Genomic DNA, 26258 nt, shown 5'->3' with positions numbered 1-26258 from the left:
CCTAACTACCTCTATTCCAACCACAACTGGCCTTAAATGCAAGCTACTCAATGCAAGAAGCCTTGTAAATAAAATATCTGAATTTCTCCTCTTACTAAATACAGCTAAATTTGACATTATATTTGTCTGTGAAACATGGCTCAACACATCTCTCCCTGACTCTATTACCACAGTAAAAGACTATCATATTTACCAATCAGATCATGAAATCTATAGAGGAGGAGGTGTTGCTATCTTCTATAAAAAGTCCCTACATCTAAAAAACATCCAAGTTACCCAGGAGCTTGCTATTCCTGAGACCATCATCTGTGAACTGTCCTTAAATATCACATTTCAGTTCTTACTATGTTACAGAGCCCCTGATTATGACATCGAACATGCAAACAAGCTAAATACACTACTAACATGGGCAGCATCCTTCCCACACGCTTTTATCTTTCTTGGTGACTTCAATCTACCTCATATTAACTGGACCCTTAACGAATGTACAACTAAACCCACACATGCAACCTTCTACAATGCAGTAACAAATCTGGGACTACAACAGCTAGTAACCAACAACACTAGACTTAACAACTGCCTCGATCGCATCTTCTGCAATAGTTTGAATTCAATTTACGGAGTACAAATTAAAGAACCATTTTCCAAAAGTGACCACACCATGATCGACTTTTGTCTCAACATACGTCCACACAAAAATCATCACAATGATGGAATCCCCAATTATAACTTCAAAAAAGGCAACTATGATCTTATAAACAATGATCTCTCATCCCTTGATTGGCGATTTCTATTCTCTGGATGCAATACTGTAGAAGACCATTACAACATATTTTTACTTGAAGTCAAAGAGTCATCAAACTATATGTACCATTAAGAACTCCCAAAACCAGAAAAAACAAATTACCCCAAACAATAAGGAAGCTTCAATCCAAAAAGAAATCACTATGGTGGAAAAACAAATCTGGTCACTTTGCCAACTTCAAAAGTCGATACAAAAATTTATGCCACCAGATTAAATCGGAATGCACCAATTATCACATTAAACAAGAAGAAAACCTTCTACGCACCAATTCCAGCTGCACTTTCTACAATTTTATAAACAACAAACTAAAAGACTCAAGGTCCACCCCCACCCCTGAAAGGACCTAATGGTAAAGACTGCAACAACGATACTATTAAAGACAACCTCTTTAACACATTCTTTGCCTCAGTATTTGTAAACAGCAATGGATCATGCCCAGAATTTCCTAGTCGAACCACAGACAACTTCAATGATCTAATACAGATCAATTTTACAGAAGACATTGTTGAAAAAGCACTATGCAATCTAAAACCATCTCTATCTATTGGACCGGATGGAATATGTGCCTACTTCTTAAAAAAGCTACCCACTGCCATAGCTGAACCTCTAAACATAATCTTTGAAAAATCTTTTAGGACCAGCTCCTTCCCAAAACTATGGTCACAAGCCACAGTCATCCCCATCTTCAAAAAGGGAGACCCCAGCCTAGTTGAAAATTACAGACCAATCTTTATGCTGCATCACCTGTAAAGTCATGGAATCAATTATTAACCAATCCATTATCCTCCACTTAGAAACAAACAACCTACTCTCTAATAAACAATTTGGTTTTAGGAAAAAACTATCCTGTAATCTGCAACTCTTACACTGCAAAAACATATGGACTACACAACTTGATCAGGGCAAAGCAATAGACGCAATCTACATAGACTTCTGTAAAGCCTTTGATTCAGTGGTACACGACAAACTAATCCTAAAACTAAAATCTTAGGGTATCTCTGGACACCTGCATTACTGGATAGAAGCATTCCTGTCAAACAGACAACAAATGGTCAAAATTGGGAGTGTCCTATCAAATTCTGTACCTGTCAACAGTGGTATCCCCCAAGGCACTGTTCCAGGACCAACTCTTTTCATACTCTACATAAATGACCTCTGTGATCATATCAAGAGCAGCTGCGTTCTCTTCGCTGATGATGTAAAGCTATTCAACACCACAGACAATACTGCTACCCTTCAAAAAGACCTTGACTATGTATCAGAATGGTCAAAACAAATGGCAACTTCAAATCTCAACAAATAAATGCTCTGTCCTACATATTGGCAAAAAATATCAGAAAATAAAATACAGGCTGAATAGTCAAGACCTTGTTGATGATCCAAACTCTCTCAAGGATCTTGGAGTACTCATCTCAAATGACCTAAGTGCTAGAGCCCACAGTAACTACGTAGCCAAAAAGGCATTAAGAGTTGTTTACCTAATCTTACGTAGCTTTTTCTCTGGTAATATTACACTAATAACTAGAGCATACAAAACATTTGCTAGACCAATACTCGAATACAGCTCATCAGTCTGGAACCTACATTACGTATCTGATATTAACACAGTTGAGAAAGTCCAGAAATATTTCACAAGAAGAGTTCTCCACTCCTCTACCCGTTGCAGAATACCTTATGCCACCAGACTCGAAATTCTAGACCTAGAAAACCTAGAACTACGCCCCCTTTGGTTTGATCTAAGTATAGTATATAAAATCATACCTTGCAATGTCCTACCTGTCAATGAATACTTCAGCTTCAACCATAACAACACAAGAGCAAACAATAGATACAAACTCAAGGTTAATCGTACTAAACTTGATTGCAGGAAATACGACTTCAGCAACAGAGTGGTCAATGTCTGGAATACTCTACCTGACTCTGTGGTTTTTTCCCCCAAACCCCCAAAACTTTAACCTTAGACTGTCTACTATTGACCTCACCCCTTTCCTAAGAGGTCTGTAGGGGGAGTGCAGAAGCGCACCAATGTGCCTACCATCCCTGTCCTATTGTTTCTTTTATATTTTTTGTATTTTTTCTTATATGTATCCATGTATTCATAACTATGTTTTTACTTATACCTATTATCTTGTAAGCAATTGACGAATAAAAATAAATAAATAAAATAAATAAAACTATTTGATTGCATACTGTGGTGTATGATTTCTGTGAATTCTGCTTATGAAACTGGCTGACAAATCTGTCTGAACATTGGATTCGATTTTGATTACACTTTTGCGTATTGCTACTGAAGGTGAATCTAATTAGGCCAGCTTCTTTTCCCAGACAAATTGTTGGTTTACATTTCTTCCCTTGTCTGCTGTTATCTGCTCGGCCTTGATCTGTTCCAGATTAAGAGCGTTCTCAAGTTAGCTTTTGAGAATATTCATATCTGAAGACCAAGCATCAGAAAAATGCAGGAGAGCTTGGCTCTGTTGAGAAACAGCTGGTCTGATATTCTGAATTATTCTGCAGTATCCTGATGAAAGAAGCACTTCTCGACTTTGAAATGTTACTGGAAGAAAACTAGTTGATGAATGATTCTGTGGCTTTCATCTTAGAACTCCTAGCTGCAAGGACCTTACATGGAATTGACTCATTTTTATCTTCTGACTTTCCTTCTCTCCTTTTTGTACATTGCCTTCTGTGAGCCAACTTGGATTATTAGAATTTTGAGATAAACCTACTAGATTTACTATAACCTTAAGCCAGATAAGCTTTCCAGTCTATGAGGCTAGCCCAAAGACTCTTATCTTGTGAAACTTCAGATGAAATGGCTACCAGGACAAAAGCATGGCAATCACCAAATGTTTTAAAGCTACGCTGGCAAATATGGCATATATGACACAAACCAAAGTTTCAGCAATGTATATTTCAAGCTCTGGCAATAAAAGCGAAAGTGGCAGCACAACTTTGCTGTGACAAATTAGGAATATTCAGTGTAAAAAAGCACAGCTGCTGCTTTCTCAGTAGATTGTTATGGTATAACAGATGGACCAGCAGATATTAGAACAATTGCCAAATTCAAATTGCAGTTGCCAAGGCTATACTTCCAGCTGCTTGGCTTCTCCAGTTATACAATAACAGATAGAGTATTTCGTTGTCTCACTTTAGTATTTTGCCAGAGTTCTATTTTCTAAAGTTTAAGCTTCCCCTAATCAGATGCTTTTCAGATGTGCTGGACAAAAAATCATATCTCTCAAGCAGCAAGGCTTCCCAATCAAATGTGGGATTTATGCAAGAAGCCTTTAGTTTTTGAACATATGCTAAGTTTAGCTAACGTTCCTTTCCTTTACTCATGAAGTTTAATTTATCTGCTGTTAATAAACTGTTATGCCAATAGATGAATTGCACATATGTATGCATGTACAAAGTAAGCTAAAGATATGAAAGAAATTTACATTTAAACATTCTAAAAACATTTAAAGGTGGGCCTGTTTTATTGTTGAAGATAATTTTTGCTGACATTTTATGATAATCCAATGAGGTTACTAGTAACAATTTAAATATCTCACTTTTTCCATGGTGCCCTATGTTTAAATGAGATCTGTACCTAAACTCACTCTTCTTGGGGCCTATAATTATCATTTCAATTCCATGATTTTGGAAGAAAAGATAATCAAGATGATTCTATGGCCCTATTTCTCATCTTTTTATTGATGATACTGAATTGTTATTTTCCCCCTCTAGTTCAAATCTTTGTAGCTACCCAAAGGAAGGAGGCTAATGTAGTGTGTATTGTTGCTCCTTATGTTCTTAGTGCTATGCCCAAAGCAAACAATGTCTGAATAAATGAAACTAGTAGAAGACTACTGCTTAAAACAAGGACATTAGCGAGCATCTAACTGTGGCTAAGGGTGGTATGACCAAAAATCAGAAATGATAGAAGTCACAACAAACACCTGGAACCAGCTTTGAGGAAAAAATAGTCTAGACAACTTGAGTATTTAATGCTTCAAAGCTATACAACCATATTAGAACACTGAAAGCACAGCATGAAATATATTAACAAATAAAAATACAATATTTAGTTTTAGTTTAGTTTAGTTTAGTTTACTTTATTGTCATTGCACCTCGTACAATGAAATCAAACACCATCTTCAGTTCACATCATGACTATGAAAATAAACACAAACACACATCCTTCACCCTTCACATATTGAACGGGAAACCCCCAACACCACACCAACACTGCACTATACAGTGGAATTCAGCAGAGCTACTACCCTGGGATAGAAGCTGTTTTTCAGCCTATTTGTCCTTGTTTTTATTATTCTGTACCATCTGCCAGATGGTAATAGTTCAAAAAAAGGGTGCCCAGGATGAGATGGATCTTTGAGAACGTTTTGAACTTTCTTAAGGCAGTGGGAGCTATAAAGCTCTTCCAAAGAGGGGAGAGGGCAACTAATGATCTTCTGGGCAATGACATTAACCTTCTGGAGTGCTTTCCTATCTGCTACTGTGCAATTGGCAAACCATACAGAGGTGCAGTATGTTAACATGCTCTCTATGGTGCAGTGGTAGAAGGTCACCAGCAGTTTCTCATTCAGTTGTTGTTTTCTGAGAAGCCTCAGGTAGTATAATCTCTGCTGGGCCCTTTTGACCAGGTCTGCAATGTGGGCACCCCAGATCAGGTCCTCTTTGAGGGTAACACCCAGAAACTTAAAACTGGCCACTTGCTCCACTCGGTCTCCATTGATAAGCAAGGGCTGGATGTCTGATCTGTTCCTTCTGTAATCCACTATAAACTCCTTGGTCTTATTGGTGTTGAGGACCAAGTTGTTGTCTCCACACCACGAAAGCAACCAGTCCATCTCATCTCGGTAGGCAGACTCATCCCTCCCAGAAATAAGTCACACCACTGTTGTATCATCTGCGAATTTAGCAATAGTATTACTAACGTGAGCGGGAATGCAGTCATGCACATAAAGAGTATAGAGTAAGGCACTCAACACGCAACCCTGTGGTGTACCAGTGTTAAGAATAAGGGCTGAAGAGGTATGATTACCTAATCTGAGCGGCCAGACAGGAAATCCATAATCCAAAAGCAGATTGAATTAGAAAGCCCAAGGTCCAGAAGTTTAGACACTAGTCTATGTGGAAGAATTGTGTTAAATGCAGAACTAAAATCCACAAAAAGCATCCTCACATAGCCCTCCCGCTGATCTAGATGAGTCAGAGCAGTGTGAAGAGTGATGGCTATACCGTCCTCTGTAGATCTACTTTTTCTGTATGCAAACTGGTGTTTATCAAATGTATGCAGAAGACCAGAAATGATGTGCCAGCAGACCAATTTCTCAAAGCACTTCATGATGATAGGAGTGAGTGCCACTGGTCTGTAATCATTGAGGTTATTGATAGGGAACTTCTTTGGCAGCGGAACAATGGTGGAAGCCTTCAAACTAGATGGAATAGTGGACTGGGATAAAGACCGATTGAAGATCCTGATCAGCACAGTCTTTAAGCACCGTCAGGACTGGAAGCCTTTCTAGGGTCCACAGCCCTCAGAATGCTCCTCACCTCCTGTTCCTCTACAATGAGGTGGGGGCTACAACTGGCTGGCAGTTGTGTTTTATCTGTCTCTGTTGTCTCCACTTCAAAGCGAGCAAAGAAATGATTCAGTTCCTTTGCCAATAAAGCCTCCCCCTCAGCAGGGATGACATTGGTCAGTTGATGGTTTGTAATTTGTTTAATCCCTTGCCACACCTGCCTCATGTAATTGCTATAAAAATTATCCTCAATCCTCAATATAAAAACATAGCAGCAGACTGAAGAGTTTAAAAGGTTCTATGAAATACTTGCATCTAACATTGTACAGTAAATTAACTTACTAACATGTTAAAAATACCAGAATTAAAATGTTTGACATTAGAAAAATAATAATGCCAGGAATACCTTATTGGGGTGGTAGGATATTCCAGAAGTAAGGAGATGGCAAGGGGTGATCATAAGTAGCACTTATTGCATTTGTGCATAACATAACATCTAGCGCATGGTCTCTGATATTATTTAAGAAATGTTTCTCAGTCTTGGCTACCTTAAGATGTGTGGACTTCAATTCCCAGAACTCCCCAGTAAGTATAGTTGTTTGAGGAATTCTGGGAATTGAAGTCCAACTATTGTGAGGCAACCAAGGTTGACAAACAGGAGATTGGAAGGGGTTGATGACTCAATTATAGTTTCTACGAAACAGACTGAGTGGGGTGGCAGATAACCAGATTTTCAGGTGGTATTATACCAACTGAATACTAGAAATAAAAGTTAAACATTAAGAACTATTAACAGTAGAGGCAGTTGTATACTAAATTATTTTAAAATTGTAATAATAACGAGTAAGAAAGACTGAGCACTCACCATCAACAAGCCATACACTGAGATACGGTAACAGAACAAATGCTTCTAATATTGACTGCCACAGCTTCATGCCTGCGCCCACTTTCACTTCCAGAAAGAAATTGGAATTCACTGGGAAATGAAATAAGATGTATTTGTTTATGACACATATCTAGAACAGAATAGCAGAGTTGGAAGGAACCTTGGAGGTCATCTAATCCATGGAAAATATTCCATGGGCCCTATTTTCAAAGTATTGTTTTCAGATAATTTAAAGGATTGATTAAGCATTTGACAAAGTTTTAAATGAGATTTCAGGAGAAAAGATGGCATGGTATGAGCTGGACTGTCTACCATTAGCTGGACACAGAGCTGGTTGAACAATTATACCCACTGAGTCCCCCCCCCCCCCCACTAGTTCCATATCTCACTTGAGGGAACTGTCAAGGAGTCAGTACAAACTGCTGAACTTATTTCTAAATAATTAATATGTGAAGTTAGAAGATACGTTTATCAAATCTGTGTATTGTGGGTAAATAGATATGGGGGGGGTGGGGGATGGGGCGCATGCGGGAAGATGTGTACACATTCACAGGAATGCACGCGCATTGCATTTTGGGGGGGTTGCGTGCGCATACATTCATGCACGCGCACCTGTGCCTTGGGCAATCGGTGCCAAAAAGGTTAGCCATCACTGCCCTATATCATTTCAGACAAATAGCTGTCCAATCACTTCTTAAAAACTTGAATTCTAGCAGAAACAAATGCAGAGTCCTTCCCACCTGAGTAGGGGAAAAAACATTAAATATGTGAATATATAGGATGTGGGTGATACTAAAAACACATCTGCAAAGAATTCTAATTAGCGGGGAAAATTAGAACAAAAAAACCCTAGCAGACATCTGAAAGCAACAAAAAAGATATAATTTTCAGTTCTACATCACATCTGTGGGAGGGTATATGAAAGACATTAGACACATACCTTCTAATCCTAACATATATAGCAACAGAAAGCAAGTCAGCTCCAGTTTCTGAAGATGGTGGCCTTGAGAAATTTGTGTTTACTCTTAATTTTCTCTAGCTTAGCGTACATATCCTTTTCAAAAGATTCTTGCCTTTCTTTACACAGCAAATAGATTGGAGTTCCTCAAAGCAGCTATAAAATTGGTTTGATTTCAGTTGCTATCTCAAATCACTGTATTATATAGCAAGGGACTCACATCTCTAAGCATGAATCTTGCAAACTAGGCTGCTTGGTTCTGGCGTAGGTGAATGCATGCAACAGCTTCATTTCAGCATGTTTTTTTATGTTGAGAACAAATGAAATGTTCTTGCAAGAAAATATTTTTCCATTTGAATTCTTTTAATTAGAAGGAGGCTAATCTGACAAGAGAAACAAACAGCAGCAGAAAGGTCTGATGTTTTTATTTATGTTCATATTAGACTTTCCCAACACTGATACTCACTCTGTAATTATTTTTTTAAAAGTGCACTTTCTCAAATTGTTTTTCTTTTATCTGAGCATTTTTATCTGAGCACTGAGACTTGAGTTTTCAGTTGCTAATTAGTTCTTTGCTTTCAAATTTGCATATATGTTCCTGAACATTTTAATAGACCTTTTCCAACACTGTTTCTGTCCCATCTTTCAATATTTTAAATAATAAATTTATTTTTTAATTGTGCCTCGATTCTTTTTAAGTCACCTTCCTGATTTAAAATAAATCCCATTTAAAAGGAATGACTTAAGTCCTCTATGCTTATACTTGTGGCTAATCCTCTTTTATCCCAACCCCAAAATTGCCAGTTCTTTCCTGTCATTGACCTGGATTAGACATTACATAAGCCATTGAAATAGTTAAATATGATCTGTTAATTAACCCAACATTAGCTAGTCACATACTGGATTAAACCATTCAATAAAATTTTCATACTATAATAGATCCATATTGCACACTTAACTAAAAGCGGACACATCACAATGTATACATCTAGCCATAATGTTCCTTCACATTAAAGTCAGGATGACTTATGACACATAAAAGACCAGGATTTCAACCACAGGTTTGTAGCTGCCATCTTGACCTTTCTAACTCACTTTGAGGATGCCTCTGGGTAGTGCAAGCTTTGCCTCATCTTACTCAATTATTAGAATATTACTCGTTCTTGATGGCTCCCTTTTTAAACTTTATTTGGCTCTTTAGAATTCAGGCAAAGAGAAAATCTATTCAATTACATGAGTGATTGCAAGCCATCAAGTAATTGTTGACTGCTAGAGACCATACAGTTATATTTTCTCCATGACTATTTGTCCCTGACCTGGTCCTGCAGTTCCTCCACTGGTGTCCTGATCATCATTGTAGTTGAGACCATCCATCTTGCCACTAGTGATTCTCTTCTTCTCTTCTGCCCCCCCCTCAAAAAAAAAAACATATTTCCAGCATTAGAGCTTTTGCCAGAGAACTGGGTCTCTCTATAATGTGCCATTTGATGAACTTGGTCCTTTGTGCTTCAAATGAGAAGGGTTGATTTTTGTGTTGATTCCTTTGTTTGTTTTCTTGGTTGTCTATGGTATTCTCAGGAGTCTTCTTTAACACCAATTTTCATGAGCATCAGTACTCCTCTTATCTTACTTCAAAATCCAGCTTTTATTTCCATAAAGTCTCATATGAAATATCATTGATTGCATGATTCTGATAGAAACTCATCCTGACATTTGAATAACTTTTCAAAGGTCTTCATGGCTGCTCTATCAATGCTAGCCTCCAGAGTATTTTTTTGAATGCTTGTTGTTGGTTGATCGTAAAAGGAAGAAGCTATCCACCGCTATGACATTTTCATTGTCAGTGAATGTCTATTCAGGTAGAAGAAGTAAACATTTCTTAAGGGTAAACTTTGCCTTTGATGCATAAGCTTATTAGAATACCAAAGCAATGTACATTGGGGTGTACTTTGCCCTATGAAAATATTCTCCAGTTTTGTTTGAAATAACATCCCGCAAGTATTTTCCTTTTGTTTTCCAGAAAAAATTGCTTTTAAACTCTTTTTTTTTTTGCTGTTCAATGTTCCAGTATCTTCAAATGGAATAAATATTTTATCCTACAACTGAGAAATTATGGTCAAATTGAATTACTGGACAATTGACTTGGACTTAAATACTTTAAAAAGGGATAAAGAAGATATAAAAGAAGTGTTTGAAAATGGCAGAACTTTTCTTGAAACTAAAAATGGAACTAAGAAATATAAAAAAAATGCTAAATGAAAGAAATGAATCGTGCTATATTACCTTACAATTATTAGAAATGGCGATTCGGGGAAAGAAGAACAACAATGAGTGCTAGCAGGAGAGGAGCTAATTAAAGAAGAAGAAGAAGCCAGCTTCAATGAACAAAGGGAGCAACGACCATCAAAATGGGAAAAAAATGGGAATTAAAAATTCGAGGGTTGAGGAGGCAATTAAAAAGGGAAATGTCTTGAAAGCCAAACAAAGAAAAAGGAAACAGCAGAAAAGGGAATTACAGAAGAAAGTCTTAAAGAGGGAGGGGGATAAAAATTGGAATAAGAAAAGGAAGGAAAAAAATGAAAGGGAAAAGATGTAATAAAGAACCAGAAAATAAGGAGATATGGAAATCAAACAAAAATAATTAGAAATTGTTTAGTCAGGAGACATAAAGACAATGGGTAGATAAAGATCAAAGAAAAGGGATTCTGCAAGGTAATGTGTTATAATAAATAAGAACGTAGCTTTTAAATGTGAATGAAATTGATATATATTTTTTCTCTTTGATTGGCTTTTTATTTAAGGATTTAGAAAGTAATTGAGGGGAATACCATGTGGAACCTTGCTTAAAAATATATATATATATGCACATGTGACATATAGTAGTTAGAAGATTATTGTTATTAAACTAGAATGTGACAATTATATAGGGATTATATTATGACAAATTTTGATTATGGATTGAACGGGAATAAATTGAGAGATGTATAAGAAAAAGGGTGGCATACTCTAATTGATACTTAAAGGGGGAAATTTTGGGAATTATTAGATTTAAGATGGAATTTATTGAATAATGAAATAAAAGTATGCGACAAAATTGCAAATATGACAGATAAAATATAAAGGTATAATGAATTTAGAATTAAAAAATATGAATGTTAGAGTATAGAATAAGATTTGAGAACATTCATAGAAAAAGGAATTAAAATAAGATATACATTGAAAATGAATTTAATAAGTGTAAAGAAAATAAGAATAATGGAGAAAATTTACTGGAAAATGGAAGTAGTGACATGATATAGAATTGAATGTGAAAGATAAATATTTACTAAGATCATGTTTGTATTGAATGTAAACCTGGAACCATGTTGTTCACTGAAAGAGATGTTTTTAAAATATAAAAATAATAAAAATTTATTTTTTTAAAAAAGGATCACCTGAGTGGTGCAAATGGATGTGTGGAACCTTCTGGGAACTGTTAAAAGGATTGTGTTGTAGATTGGAGATAGATGATGTCGTATCCTTCCCCTTCTGATGGGCTCTTTGATCCCCTCTTTCAAATCAGCGGTCCTCTCTGTCCAAAATGGGGGCTTTGCTGTCTTTAAATGCAGGTGGACTGATGAATCTAGTCCTGATGGGTTTGTTCTTCTATGTTGTGTTCATAAACGCATGGCCCAACATAGATGTCATGCCCCTGGTGGAGACTGACTCTGAGGGAGAGGAGGAACAGCCGTGTGGCTCCAGAGGTGGTGGAGGAGGCTGAGGATGGCGGCTGAGCAGTCCGAGGAGGACCCAGGCCCATCCCCTATCCATCCTAGGGCATGCAGGGAGGAGAGGGGCTATGATCCTCTTCATGGGTTGCAGGTATGAGATCTGCATAAGAGTTTGGACCTGAATGCTAACAAACGCCGGAGACAAATTAGTGTTTTATTCCTGGATGAGGTTTGTCTTGGTTGGTGTTCTTCCAACGGACTGTAACTGGTTATCTTCCTGAAGTTTGTAATTATTTATCCTGGTCTGCTGTGGAACTTTCTTCAGTGCGGTTTGTTTTTGGTTTTTGCTTCGTTATCTGCTCTTTGAATTTGAACTTTCTTTCCTTTGGAATGTTATTTTGAAAATAGTTTAATCTTCAACTGTGAACAATTAAACAGTGAAGCCAAGTTGAAGGCGTTAAAAGACCTTTATTTACCTTTTGGTTTTTGTTATATTTTTGATACACACCAGGTCATCACAATAGGAGAACAAACCCATCAGGACTAGATTCAGCAGTCCATCTGTACTTAAAAGACGAAGGCCACTCTTTTGAAGACAGCAAAGTCCACATTTTGGACAGAGGGGTCAAAGAGTCCATCACTGGAGGTTTTCAAGAAAAGACTGGACAACTGAGATGGTATGAGGATTTCTGCCTTGGGAAGGGGGTTACAAATGAGTAAATGCAGGGGTGGGATTCTACCGGTTCTGTACACTTCTGTAGAACTGGTTGCTCTGAAAAGCAGCAAACAGAGAGCATATATAGAACCAGTTCTATGTCTGCTGCTGTTTTGGCCCACCTGCCCGCCCAGGCTCTTACCTGACCTTTATTTCCTGCGTTTTCAACCGCAGCTGCTTTGCGCAACACAGCTGCGGTTGAAAAAGCAGGAAAAAAGTGCTTTTTTAACCGCTGCACACTAGATGATGATATACACGCGCACTCATGTAAAATCACCAAACCGGTAGTTATACCGGTCGGATCCCACCCCTGAGTAAATGTTATAAAACTGCTCAGATGACTCTTGTTTAACTTCCTTCATAGTCAAAAGCATCTGCACAGAAGGTATTTACTAGGAGTGAAGGACAAATCCAAGCTACAGATATCATGATCTACTGTACAGGATACAGAATGAATTATTCTATATTTCAAGGTAGGCTTTTAGTTAAATTTTCAGGAAATAGCAGATGATGGTGGTCTGAGTCTCTGGCAATTACTTAGTACACTGTGTAATCCGTAAACCACGGTTAGACGCTCAATGTAAAATTTAAATAAAGTTACTTATGCTTTATGCACTTGTTCTCCCATTCCTTCAGTGCTCCCACAAAGGCTGGTTTGTTTGTTTGTTGTCCTGGAGTGACCCCAATAGGTTGCTGATGGAGTGTGTGCATGTGTGTGTGTGCATTTTGCACTAGAACATCTGAACTCAGGCAAAGAATAAATTCTTAGAACCTCATCCAATGACAGTTCCCATAATTTTTTGTGAAGAAGCTATGAAATAAATAATGGTTTACAGGGTACATATGGCCAGGAACTCTCATTATTCTCTTCACAGACAGATAAGAAATTGGCTGAAAAACCCTTAACATAATTACAGTACTTCAAAGTACAGCTGCAGCACTACATACTTACTAGGAAATAAGTTCTACTGAATCCAGTGAATCATATTTCTGTGTAAATAATGGTGAAAGTCAAGTTAAGTTTTACTGAAACTTATTTATATGCATAGATGCTTAAAGTTTTCCTTTAAGATTTGGAGAATAAGAGAAAGCCTTGGGAACAAGATGGTCGAGCATAAAATAAGCAAGGAACATTATTCAATTTTCTTAAAATGTCAATAAATTAAGGTTTAAAATACTTATTGCTTGAATGCTGTTATGTAATCTAAATATAAAACATATAACTTTCCAGGATGCTAGTTCAAAGCAACAGAAATGCTTCTTTCTAGTACTATAACACAAATGAATAAAAATCATCAATACAGTGACTAAGAGACTTATAAAGAAGTTTAAATTTAATTTACAAAAATTGCAATTAAGACTGAAATATAAAACCACAGGTTTTCATGATGCGCTTGTTACTACTGCATTGAGACAAATAAAAATTATCACTGTAATTTTGCAATTACAGTTACCAAATCAAGTAAAATTCTTCATATACTATAGTTTACAAACTATAATGGGGGAAGAAAACACAGCAATGGCCATTGGATTAAGAGAAATCCAGGAGAAAAACTGGCAGTGTAAAAAGTGCTCAAAATAGCAAAAAATAAAATAAAAATAAAATCCGCATCTTACAAGCTAGCAAGATGTTGCAATCTAGATTTCAACAATAATGAAATGAGAATTGCTAGATATACTCAACTCAGAAGACAGAGGTGAATCCTGTGGAAAATGGAAAAGGTAAGGATGTTCCAATAAAACATCTATTACTAAGTGTGGAATGACTTTGGACTATGGTGACTACAACAAAATTTTATAGATATCCCTTAAAAAGAGGAGTGTACATGGGCTACCTCATCTGCCTATTAAAGACTGTTTTATGACCAGGAAGTAACTGTTAGAAAGAAACATGAAGTAACTAAATGTTTAAAAACATAGGAAAGGAATGTACCAAAGTTATATACTGTCACCTCTTGTTGAAGGTGAAAGTTAATAGTAGTGACTGCTGAACAGTAAAAAAAAAAAACAACTACAGGCAACAGAATAACAGAATTGGAAGAGATCTTAGAGGGCTTCTAGTCCAACCCCCTGCTCAAGCAAAAAATCCTATATCATATTCAGACAAATGGTTGTCCAATCTCTTCTTAGAAACGTTCAGTGTTCTACTACCCACAACTTCTGAAGGCAAGTTGTTCTACTGATTATTGTTTTCTCCGTGAGGAAAATTCTCCTTAATTCTAGGTTGCTTCTCTCCTTGATTAATTTGATTTTACTATTCATGGACACTATTAACATTTAGATTATTATTTATGGCTATATTAAATTATTATTATTACGGTTGGTTGCACAGTCGTCCAAGTTTAAACTGAATTTGGCATTTTTACACCCATCGAGTCCTTCCCAAGGACCTGTGATAGACAGATGATGTTTAATAATGTTAATAAAAATTTCTTTTCAGCCAAAACAACAGATTTGCAGTGGGAAAAAACCTCTTCCATGGCATTTCCATTATGCACTTACTGTAAGAGTGTTATTTAGCACTAAGAGTTTTTTGTAATTGTTTTATTAATGCATATTTTAAGTCCTGTTATCAAATTGGGGTAAGTTTTGATTGTATGTTATGACAAGCATGAAATTTAATAAAGATGATATCCCATGAATACTGTTTCTTATAATGTGTTTTGCAATCAAAGAGAGGAGGTATATGCAATAATGCTGGAGGCACAAATTTAACCAGAACAGCTTATACAACTAAACTAAATATTTTGGCATTTGTTCTCTGCCTCTTCGATTCTGTTTGGAGTAAAATTATTATACAATTAACTGTGCAACTTTGACTTAGGGTGAACATTTCCTTACACAGCTAGTGCCTACTGCCAGATATTTGAAAAGCCATTGTTCACAATGGCCTTTTGACATGTCCAGTCTCATAAATATCGAACTAGAAAACCTCTTTCTGGTTTGAAAGAGGGTCAAAGAGACCATCTTTGTCAAAACTGAAAAGCCCTCTCACCTGAGGGGGAGGGATATGACATCATCTATCTCCAGCCTACAACACAGTCTTTCAGCAGTTCCAAAAAGGCTCCACACCTATCTGCACTACTCAGGTGATCCGGAGGACACAGATAAACTTCCAGGTGGTCTTAACGACTCGCTAAAAGAATGCAAATGACCAGCTGTCTGCAAGGAATATAAATCCTTCCATTTCCCACTATCCTGTCAGAGCTGAAGAAACTTCTTGGATGAGACGTGAAATGTCTTCAAAACAAAAAAACAAGGAAGTCCAGTTGCCTCTTGCGAAAAGCACCTTTGGGATAACCATGACCTGGATGACTGAGAACTCTATAGACATTGAACAAGAAAGATTGCAGAAGATGAAAAGAATAAAGAGGCAAAGAAAATGATGGGGTGGGATTCAAATTTTTAACAACTGGTTCTGTGGGCATGGCTTAGGTGGTGGACATGGCTTGGTGGTCATGTTATTGGCTGGGCGTAGCCAACTCAATATCACTTATATTGATATTATGACTGTTGCAGCATCCCCACAGTCCCCACAGTTATGACTGTTGCAGCATCCCCAACTCAATATCACTTATATTGAGGCACACATCTCCTCGCCTGGCCTCTCATGACTGTGGGGATGCTGCAACAGTCGTAAGTTTGAAAAATGGTCATAAGTCACTTTTTTCAGTGCCATTGTAACTTTGAATGGTCACTCCACACAAGCAAAGTACCAGCAAAGGAGGGAGGGAAAAACTCTAGAGAAGTTCCTGAGACAGGAAGTCTAATCTTGCCAAGAATGTTAAAAGGGTTAATGGAGAGGCAGTTTCTGTAAGCAACACCAGAATGTTTCCTTCCTGCCTTCCTTACAGGATTAGGCCAGTAATTTCTTCTAACAACCAGTTCTCCAAACTGCTTAGAATGTTAACAACCGGTTCTAGCAAATAGGTGCGAACTGGTAGAAACCCACCCCTGGTCTTACATGTTAGAATATCCAAGAACAAAATTAAATAAAGGAAGCTTTTTTTGTACAGCCATCTCTTTCTTCAACATGTATGAAAATCTCTGTCTCCCTCCCTCTTTTCCCGGCATAAGTATTTTCCCTATCAACTAGATAGATGTGGCTTTCACTCATTTTTAACTTCTTTTATTTTGATCAATGGCAAAGCAGTTCTAGGAGTTTTATCTCAAATATCTGCAAGGCACAAGATTGCCTATTCTAAGAACACTTAAAGGGAAAATGGACAGTGGTAAACTGGAAGAATCATAGAATTTAAATTTGCTTTTATATGGAGATTTGATGGCTTACTTGGCCATCTTTCCAATAATTTTCCAAATAATAACTGTTTTTGTTATAGTACAAAATGATCGTGACTCATTCCATTTACTGCCTAGAACTTTGGCTCTTTGAACTTAACTCTCAACAGCACAAATATACCTTGTGAACTTTGGGTGAGAGAATGTTTACTGAAGTCTTACAAGCTTTGCCATAGCAACCAGTGAGGCCAGAGTTGAAGGAATGTAGGAAAAAAAACTTTAATGGAAATTTCTTGAACTATGGGATCAAGTAATTTTCAATAACTCAAACAAAGGTCAGAATAAACCACCCAGTTTGCACTGGGGCCCTTTAATTGAGTGCTCTATCACTAAATCTTTGGATTGAATTATCCTTCTCCAAAAGTAGCACATTGTTTGAGATGTTCATATGATCCTCAGTTACACTGATTTTCCTATACGTTTTTTGCTTTACTGTTTTACAAAACAAGAGTGTGCAGAAAAACCCAGGAGAAGAGAAGCTTTTCAATCCTTTTTGCTACACTAAATGAATAGTTGCTGCGTTTCTCCTCCTGGTGATAAAATGCAGCTACCATTCATTTGTAGCAAAAAAGGATTGAAAAGAAAAAAAATATTTCTTTTCTTTTCACCTGAAGGCAGTAGATTGATTAGAGCAGCTTTGCACAGCTTGATCCCTTTTTAAATTATTGCGATGACAACCCCGAGAGATCTAAGACAATAAGACCATCCGGCTATGATGGTCTAACTCTAACATGATTGATTTTGGACCTACTGAATAATTGAAACATGCTGGCTGGGAAATGCTACCAGTTGAGGTCCACATATGTTAAGGTTGCTCAGAGTAAGAAACACTGATTTAAATCAAAGGTTTAACAAAGGATTGTTGTTTTTTTAAAATCCCATGGAATAGGGGTCTAGTTTTGATTCAGACCCGGGTACATGTTAGAACATGTAGCCGTCAAAGACAGTCCTGCTAAATAAGGGCATTGAAGCCAGGCAGATGTAGCCAGGCAATTAATGTCCAGGGGTGGGTTTCAATTTTTATATAAGAATGACTTTTACCCAGAATAAAAGATCAACAATTTGTTCAAGCCTTGATTTAAAAAGTCTGTTTTCAGTGACAGTTTTCTTATGTTGCACTTTATATCCCTTATTGTTTAATTATTTAATAACTAATTTGACATCTCCCCGAACCTTTTGCTTTAAAGCGAGTGAAAATGCTTCTCTGAAATAACCACAATAATGGCCTTGGAATGAAATGACTACTTCTACTTTCTTGTTATGTAAAAGAGCCATTCAGCTTTCCTGCTTTCCCTTCCTTTCCCTTGTCATGTGGATTGCAAAATAAATAAATAAATAAATAAAAATAAAATAGGTTCCTTTATTTCTGTTTTAATAAATCATGATTTGGGTCTTAAACTGTGGCTAATCTCTTTCAATTAAATGATACAAATTTATAGTTGGCTTCTACACATAAACCTATCTAAGATTAATCAGTTTTTCCAATTGATTATTGTTGGTCAATCAGAGATAGAAAGGCTTCCAAAATTCTTGTGACTATGCTGGAGCAGAAGGAGGAGAAACACACAAACCAGAGGAATCAATAATTCACAGTTGATTAGAACTTTATTAGACATTATGAACTGTATTAACAATTCAGTTTGTTAGAAGTGGAAGAAAGGGAGAGAAAGGCATCATTTGCCCAATAAACTATGTATTTCTTCCATTTTGTACCTGAAATAACTCTTTGGGTCAAATTTTTGATGAGCAAGCATAGTTAAATCTTTTCTATCATTTACTCTCTACTATCATTTCTGTGCAATGTTTTCCACTGGATTTTTTTCAGATAAAAAAGGATCTTTCTGATGAAAACTGCAAAAACTGGAGCCTTCAAAGGTTCTCTTTGAATAATGTGCTCTTCTTTTAGATTTTGCATATAAAATTGCTCAGCATCTGCTATAATCTTCACATAATCTAATATGTGTCACATGAAGGTAAAGTGCAATGTAGTTGTGTCCTTTAATTTAGACAATTATTTCGGGTTTTTATAAAACAATGTAAGTATTGCAGAACATCTCAGTCCCACATATTATTCTCCTGAGACTGTCGTTTCTACCCTAGTCAGTTTTCAAGCTGGCTACAACATCCCAAGATACGTTCTTTGAGCCAATTCTTTTATTATTTCTTTAGCAGTGTTACAATCAAATTTCAGAATCTATCGGTATTGCCTTCAGTCATATGAAGACAATGTTGTTAGGAGGTAGTTACAGTTCACAATAACGTAACTACAACAGTGGTGCCCCTCAAGGCAGTGTTCTAGGACCAACTCTCTTCATACTCTACATAAATGACCTCTGTGATCATATTAAGAGCAACTGCATCCTCTTCGCTGAATAGTCAAGACCTTGTTGATGATCCAAACTCTGTCAGGGATCTTGGAGTACTCATCTCTAATGATCTAAGTGCTAGAGCCCACTGTAACTACACAACCAAAAAGGCATTAAGAGTTGTTAACCTAATCTTACGTAGCTTTTTCTCTGGTACTATTACACTACTAACTAGAGCGTACAAAACATTTGCTAGTCCAATACTTGAATACAGTTCATCAGTCTGGAACCCACATTATGTATCTGATATTAACACAGTTGAGAAAGTCCAGAAATATTTCACAAGAAGAGTTCTCCACTTCTCTACTCGTTGCAGAATATCTTATGCCACCAGACTTGAAATTCTAGACCTAGAAAAGCTAGAACTACGCCACCTTCGGTCTGATCTAAGTATAGTATATAAAATCATACATTGCAATATCCTACCTGTCAATGAATACTTCAGCTTCAACCATAACTATACAAGAGCAAACAATAGATACAAACTCAAGGTTAATCGCGCCAAACTTGATTGCAGGAAATATGACTTCAGCAACAGTGTGGTCAGTGTCTAGAATATTCTACCTGACTCTGTGATTTCTTCCCCAAACCCCCAAAACTTTAACCTTAGACTGTCTACTATTGACTCACCCCTTTCATAAGAGTCTGTAGGGGGCGTGCATAAGCACACCAACGTGCCTACCGTCTCTGTCCTATTGTTTCTTTTATTTTTCTTATATGTATCCATGTATTCATAACTATGTTCATTCAACATATGGATGATGGTGATCCTGAATCAATCCAATGCAGTACAAAGGCCTTTTTTACTGAAGAATGGACCATAATCTACCACATTTATAGCAATAGCAATAGCACTTAGAATTATATACTGCTTCATAGTGCTTTACAGCCCTCTCTAAGCAGTTTACAGAGTCAGCATATTGCCCACAACAATCTGGGTTCCACCCCAGAAGAACGGAAGGCTGAGTCAACCTTGAGCCTGGTGGGATTTGAACTGGCAAATTGCAGTTAGCCGACAGTCAGCAGAAGTAGCCTGCAGTACTGCAGTTTAACCACTGCACCACCGAGGCTGTGTTATCCCTTGTGGCTTGATCTAGAAATATGCATTTTTACTTTCTGGTCTAGGTTGAAAGAGAGGCACAAAGAATCAGTTAAGCTGACTTATTGCTCATGCCTACGCATAAGAATCTACTCAACTAATGGTCAAATTGGTGTTATGTAAGAGTTAAGAGAGTTCAAGAGAGGTTGGATTTAGACTGCTTGTGGGAATGTAATGACTCTAAGTTGATTCCTGTCTTCGCTCTGCTCCCAGGCTCTGCCTGTCATTCTTCTACACTACTGGTCCAAACCCACTCAACGGGTTTTCATGCCTTGGGCAATTTTCTCACTTTTAGTTCAGCATCTTAACCACTATGGTGCATTATGCAGGCTCTATTACAATAATTTATGAAGGTGATTTTTTTTTTAGTTAATCATTAATTTTATACTAGTAGAATGGTTCAGGTTTCATTTCTCTTCATTCATCAGCACCCGAAATAAACAGGTTTGTTTTTAAATACATAGAGAATGAGAGATACATCCTTAATCATTTTTTTCCCTTCCCTTTCCTGGGATGAAAGAAAAGACAAGAAAAAGTAGTTGCTAAGGTACATACAAAACAAACATTTAATCCACCCCTCAGTCACATGGGATTGGACTGGAGCCATGGAGGAGATGGCTTAATTGGATTGGAGCCATGTAGGAGAAGTGAAATAATTAGGACAATGAACGACCCTAAGGCCAGTCACACGGAAGGGAACCAGCGTGGTGGGGGTGTGGGGAGGAAGTTGTTATGCAACTTCATAATTATGAAAAAATACCGAATCAATCTCTCAAATACTGTGTGGGCATTATGAGGGCACAGAATTGTGAATCTTCTGTCCTATATAGACCTACCCCTTCTGATTTTCACAGCCAAAATGTGCACTGAATTTTCATGCTTCTTTATTATTATTTTTTAAACAAATTTTATTAATTTTACAAAACAATATACAGACAAACAAAGCATAGGATATAATAATTAAGAAATCTTTTTCTGAAAAAACCAATAAGACATCTTATTTAAAGACAGGATAATTCCAAATTATCACATTTCCATATGAACATGCTTCTTTATTGATGGTGATCAAAAGCAAACTAGGATCTTGCGCAGCTGCTTTGGATATTTTTAAAAACCCAGAGGGCTTTTGGAAGAAACCTGCTAGATTACCAAGGTGTCCTTGACCCTATAGGTTTCTGTTCATTATTTGATTCTGATTTTCTGGGTCAGCTCCTGGCTTCCAGCGATTTTTAAAAATATATTATTATTTAGTCAATTCACATGGCTGCCTGACTCAAACATATGACCCTGTGCAGCTAACCAGAGAATGAAAAAAAGATCTCTCACAGCTGCTTGAAATTCCCATGTGAGACTCTCTTCCTGTGGTTCTCTTTGGCTGTCTTAAGAAGCCACATCAATGTTGTCAGATCTCACTGCTGTTATTGTTGTTGTAGTTTTTTAAGGAAAATAAACAACAGGAAAGTATTCATGCAGTGCCTCGAAGAAATGCATTTTGTGTTTGGTGCTTATTCCCTCTGGGAGTTATGGCGTAGGAACAGGGGTGGGATTCAATTTTTTTAACAACTGTTTCTGTGGGCATGGCTTAGGTGGTGGGCATGGCTTGGTGGTCATGTGACTGACTGGGTGTGGCCAACTCAACATCACTCACATTGAGGCACGCATCTCCTCGTCTGGCCTCTTGTGACTGTGGGGATGCTGCAACAGTCGTAAGTGTGAAAAATGGTCATAAGTCACTTTTTTCAGTGCCATTGTAACTTTGAATGGTCACTCCACACAAGCAAAGTACCAGCAAAGGAGGAAAAAAAAAACTCTAGAGAAGTTCCAGAGACAGGAAGTCTAGTCCTGTCAAGAATGTAATAAGGGTTAACGGAGAGGCAGTTTCTGTAAGCAACACCAGAATGTTTCCTTCCTGCCTAAGCGAGACATTTGTCAAGTGAGTTCTGTCCTGTTTTACAACTTTTCTTGTCCCGGTTGTTAACTGAATCACTGCAGCTGTTCAGTTAATAACCCGATAGTTAAGTGAATCTGTCTTCCTCATTGATTTTGCTTGTGAGAAGGTTGCAAAAGATCTTCCGGGAACATTTATGCAACCGTCATAAATATGAACCTGTTGCCAAGCATCCAAATTTTGGTCACATGACCATGAGGATACTCCAGGGGGTCATAAGTGTGAGAAATGGTAAGTCCTTTTTTTTCAGTGACATTGTAACTTTGAACAGTCACTAGATGAACTGTTGTGAGTCATGGACTGCCTATACTTCTCAGGGGAGGTTGTTCAGACATTCTGCTGTCAATCAAGTTAATGTCCCAAAGGTGCTTTTTTCAAGAGGCAACTGGACTTTCGGGTTTTTCTTTGAAGACGTTGTGCTTCTCATCCAAGAAGCTTCTTCAGCTCTTACTGGGAGTATAAATCCTTCCATTCCCCACCATCCAATTAGAGCTGAAGAAGCTCCTTGGATGAGAAGTGAAACGTCTTCAAAGAAAAACCAGAAAGTCCAGTTGCCTCTTGAAAAAGCAGCTTTGGGACAACCAGGACCTGGATGACTGAGAATCTCCATAGACAATTATGTTAATGCTTCTACCATACTTTTGCTGCCTTTTCAATAAGATATTATTGCCCAATGTGCCATAATTAGCTATTTATTGTAAAAAAGATTGAAGTATTACTGTAAGAATTATTGTCATATAACTTTTAAAGTTATATTCATTTTCACTTTGGTTATTTCCAGCTGCTACTGGCAGCTGTCTTGGAGAACTCAGTTGAAAGAGGTCAAATGAACATATTATCCAGACATTAGGTGTTATAGGTACCCAGATACCTTCTTGGTCTATGATTAACTAATTTGTTTCCTTATTCAAGCCCTAAAACCAAGAAAAGTCTTATTAATCTGGGAGCAGAGAGTCTCTTTAGCTCTCGTCCTAATGCTCTACTGAGAAGTAGGAGGAGAAAGGCTATCCAGTTCAGAACATGGGAAGGGCCACTGTACTCAGTGACCTTCATTTATATAACTGGAAGGCAATATATTAACAGACCATCATTAAGCAAAGATTCCCCCCAAAACTAAACATGAAAATTGTCCCTAGTTATCATGACAGCTGGAATGGAGCCTAGAGATTATCTAATCCAACTTTACTTAATGAGGTTCCGTGTACAATAGAGTTTGTACAGAAGTTAATTCTTGAACAGAAAACAATACTGAGTTTGTTCTAACTTGAACTTTCTAATGGACTACAAGAAGGATTCAAGCTGTTTATGATAAAATGTTTCCAGAAGATCAACATAACGTTGAAAGAGGTTTATGCAGATAATTATTTCAAATTTCAGTTGGAGTTTTCTTTTCATTTCATTCCCATTTTGGTAAGCAATTTATTCTTGCTACCAACCCTATAGGTTGGGGAGCCTACCTTGGTGACCTATGAAAAAAAATTTTCAGGTAGTTCTAATTGTCATATGAGATTTTTAAAAAAGCTCAGAAAGGTGTAGTAAAACCCCATGTATTAGAAGAGAACAAATTAAAACACCACTCTTTGTGGTGGAACAGAGAACAGGCAACCAACTTAAACACTTTTATCTACCATCTGGCACTCCATTTCTTTTTTTGTTCTGTATATGTTTTATTTGTAATTTTCCTTTAATAACCAACATTTTTGTGGACAGTGTAATGACTGGGTTAATATATTTTTCATACAATGTTAATAGTAATAATACAATTACATATACAGACTTCTAACCTTGATATGCTCATTATGATTATAATATATTCTTTTATGTATCAATATATATTATACTATTTTCCCAGTTTGTACTTATGTCTTTATTTTCCTATTTGTTGGGTTTTTTCTATATTCACCTCCATTTCTGAGCAGTGCATTGGCAGATTCAGGAATTCCCTACATATTAGAAAGCAGTTCATTTTACTGCTATTACAGCCACTGTGGTAGCGTGGAATAACGTAAGGTAGTCCTCGTCTTATAACAGTTCATTTAGTGACCATTTGAAGTTTCAACAGATTGAAAAGAAGTAACTTATGGCCATTTTTCACACTTATGACCATTGGAGCATCCCCATGGTCACATGATCAAAATCCAGACTCTTGGCAACTGACTCATATTTATGACAGTTGCAACTATCACCTTTTGCAACTTTCTGATAACCAAAGTCAACTGGGAAGCCAGATTCACTTAACATCCATGTTAATAACTTAACTACTGCAGTGATTCACTTAACAACGGTGGCACGAAAGGTCGTAAAATGGGCCAAAATTCACATAACAACTGTTTTGCTTAGCGTCAGAAATTTTGGGTTCAGTTGTGATTGTAAGTCAAGTATTACCTCTATATATATCAGTTGTGGATCGATGGTGGTTAGCTTAGGGAAAAATCTGCTCTACACAAGAACAACAATCATACTATAGTATTTCCTGTATGCCACTGGCAGAAATGCCCTCCCTCCGGGATAGGCACAGGTGCAGCTCCTGGCTGCTCCTTCCCTCAAAGTTGGGACCTTCTCTTTAAGCATATCCTGCTAGCCTCCCACTTCCAAAACAGGGTTTCTTTGCCTGGTCAGTTTGCAGATGTTTCTGTGCGTGCCTTTGAGCTGTTGCTGATTCCTGGACACTGCCTGGACCACTCCCTGAAATTTTCTTGGCGAGATTAAAGAGGGATTATCTTAATTAAAATACTAGCTTTGAAGTCAAGCTCTAAATTGTATTGTAGCTGTGTAACTCGATCTACTTATTGTGAATAAGTGTTAGGCATTATCAACTCAGCTTGCCCACACAGTCATAAGTTAGAAACCCATGAATATATATACCTAATTGTGATATAGTTGCAGGGCCAGATTATCTATTTCTCTATTATCTCTAGCTATGTGCCAATTCACAGTGCTTCTAATGAAGAAACAGAGTACTTCTATTTAGTCAATTACTGGATGCAGAAATCACAGCAACCCAAATGACTCAGTAGTTGAGTTCAGTGCCCCAAATGGTTACAATGACTGTAAAGATATAGAACAGAATGGGCAGATATAACCTATGCAAAAATGCAAATAGAGATTACAGTACTTTTATTAAATCTGATCTAGTATTAGCAAATTTTTAGTAATAAAACTCCGCATATGCAAACCTAGGTCAGTATATGCAAAAAACTAAGTATATACTAAAAAATAAATAAATTAAATGCATTATACCTAGCAAAAATCCCTCCAGGGCCAAAAATGTGGCTGGTTTAATTAAAAATAAAATTAGACGATATCAGGAATTATATGTCAATTAAAAATGGAAGAATTAAAACATGGAAATAATTGATCCAAAATCTATATTTCAAGGAAATTCAGTCCAGCTCCAGCAAGTCTGGATGCTGGTATTATTAACTATAATTCACAAGTAAAAAAAAGCTAATATACAGTTTAGACAAAGACTCATCACGACTAGATTAAACTTAAAAAGTCATTAGATGCTTAAAGGCACTAGGCCCAGAAGAGCTGAAATCAGCAATATGTAGGACTCCTCTTCTATCTTTAGTTCCAAGACCCTTAGTTTTTATTTAGGAAAATGTAGAAACTTCATCAAAAGGGTGAGAAATGACAGTTATCATTAAAAAAAAAACCTTCTTGTAGCAGCCATGGAGATATTTTTTGCTCAATATCTTATATAAAAATAATGGAAAGAATATTTGTCAGTTAACTTCTGTCTGAAAAGGGTACAGAAAAGCAAGCTGGATTTAAAAATGGACCTAGATGCACTGATCAAATCTTTGCAATGCTATCCACTAGAATTGGATTTTTGAACATACCATTTGTTGGTTTCAAAGGAGTACTTGATAGTCTGGACAATGATAGTATTTGGCAATGCATCTGGCAGACCCAAGATACCACATAAAATACACCAAATC

The 26258-nt window shown here is 37.0% G+C and overlaps 1 protein-coding gene across 4 annotated transcripts in view; it reads right to left on the bottom strand.

The window, feature by feature from the left end:
* PRLR (prolactin receptor) overlaps window positions 1–26258 on the bottom strand; it is a 126575-nt gene that overhangs the window by 22872 nt on the left and 77445 nt on the right. For 3 of the 4 annotated variants that reach the window (XM_087927388.1, XM_087927390.1, XM_087927389.1), the window contains one exon: window positions 7199–7309. In XM_087927388.1, coding sequence (XP_087783514.1) covers window positions 7199–7268 — 70 coding nt within the window. In that variant the 5' untranslated portion in view covers window positions 7269–7309. Of the gene's footprint in view, window positions 1–7198; window positions 7442–26258 lie in introns of those variants that run through there. The other variant, XM_026715707.2, reaches the window with a different exon arrangement.

This window comes from Pseudonaja textilis, chromosome 2 (assembly GCF_049901715.1).
Source record: "Pseudonaja textilis isolate UNSWEBS1 chromosome 2, rPseTex1.2, whole genome shotgun sequence".
NCBI lineage: Eukaryota > Metazoa > Chordata > Lepidosauria > Squamata > Elapidae > Pseudonaja > Pseudonaja textilis.
This window is presented reverse-complemented; position numbering and strand designations above follow the sequence as displayed.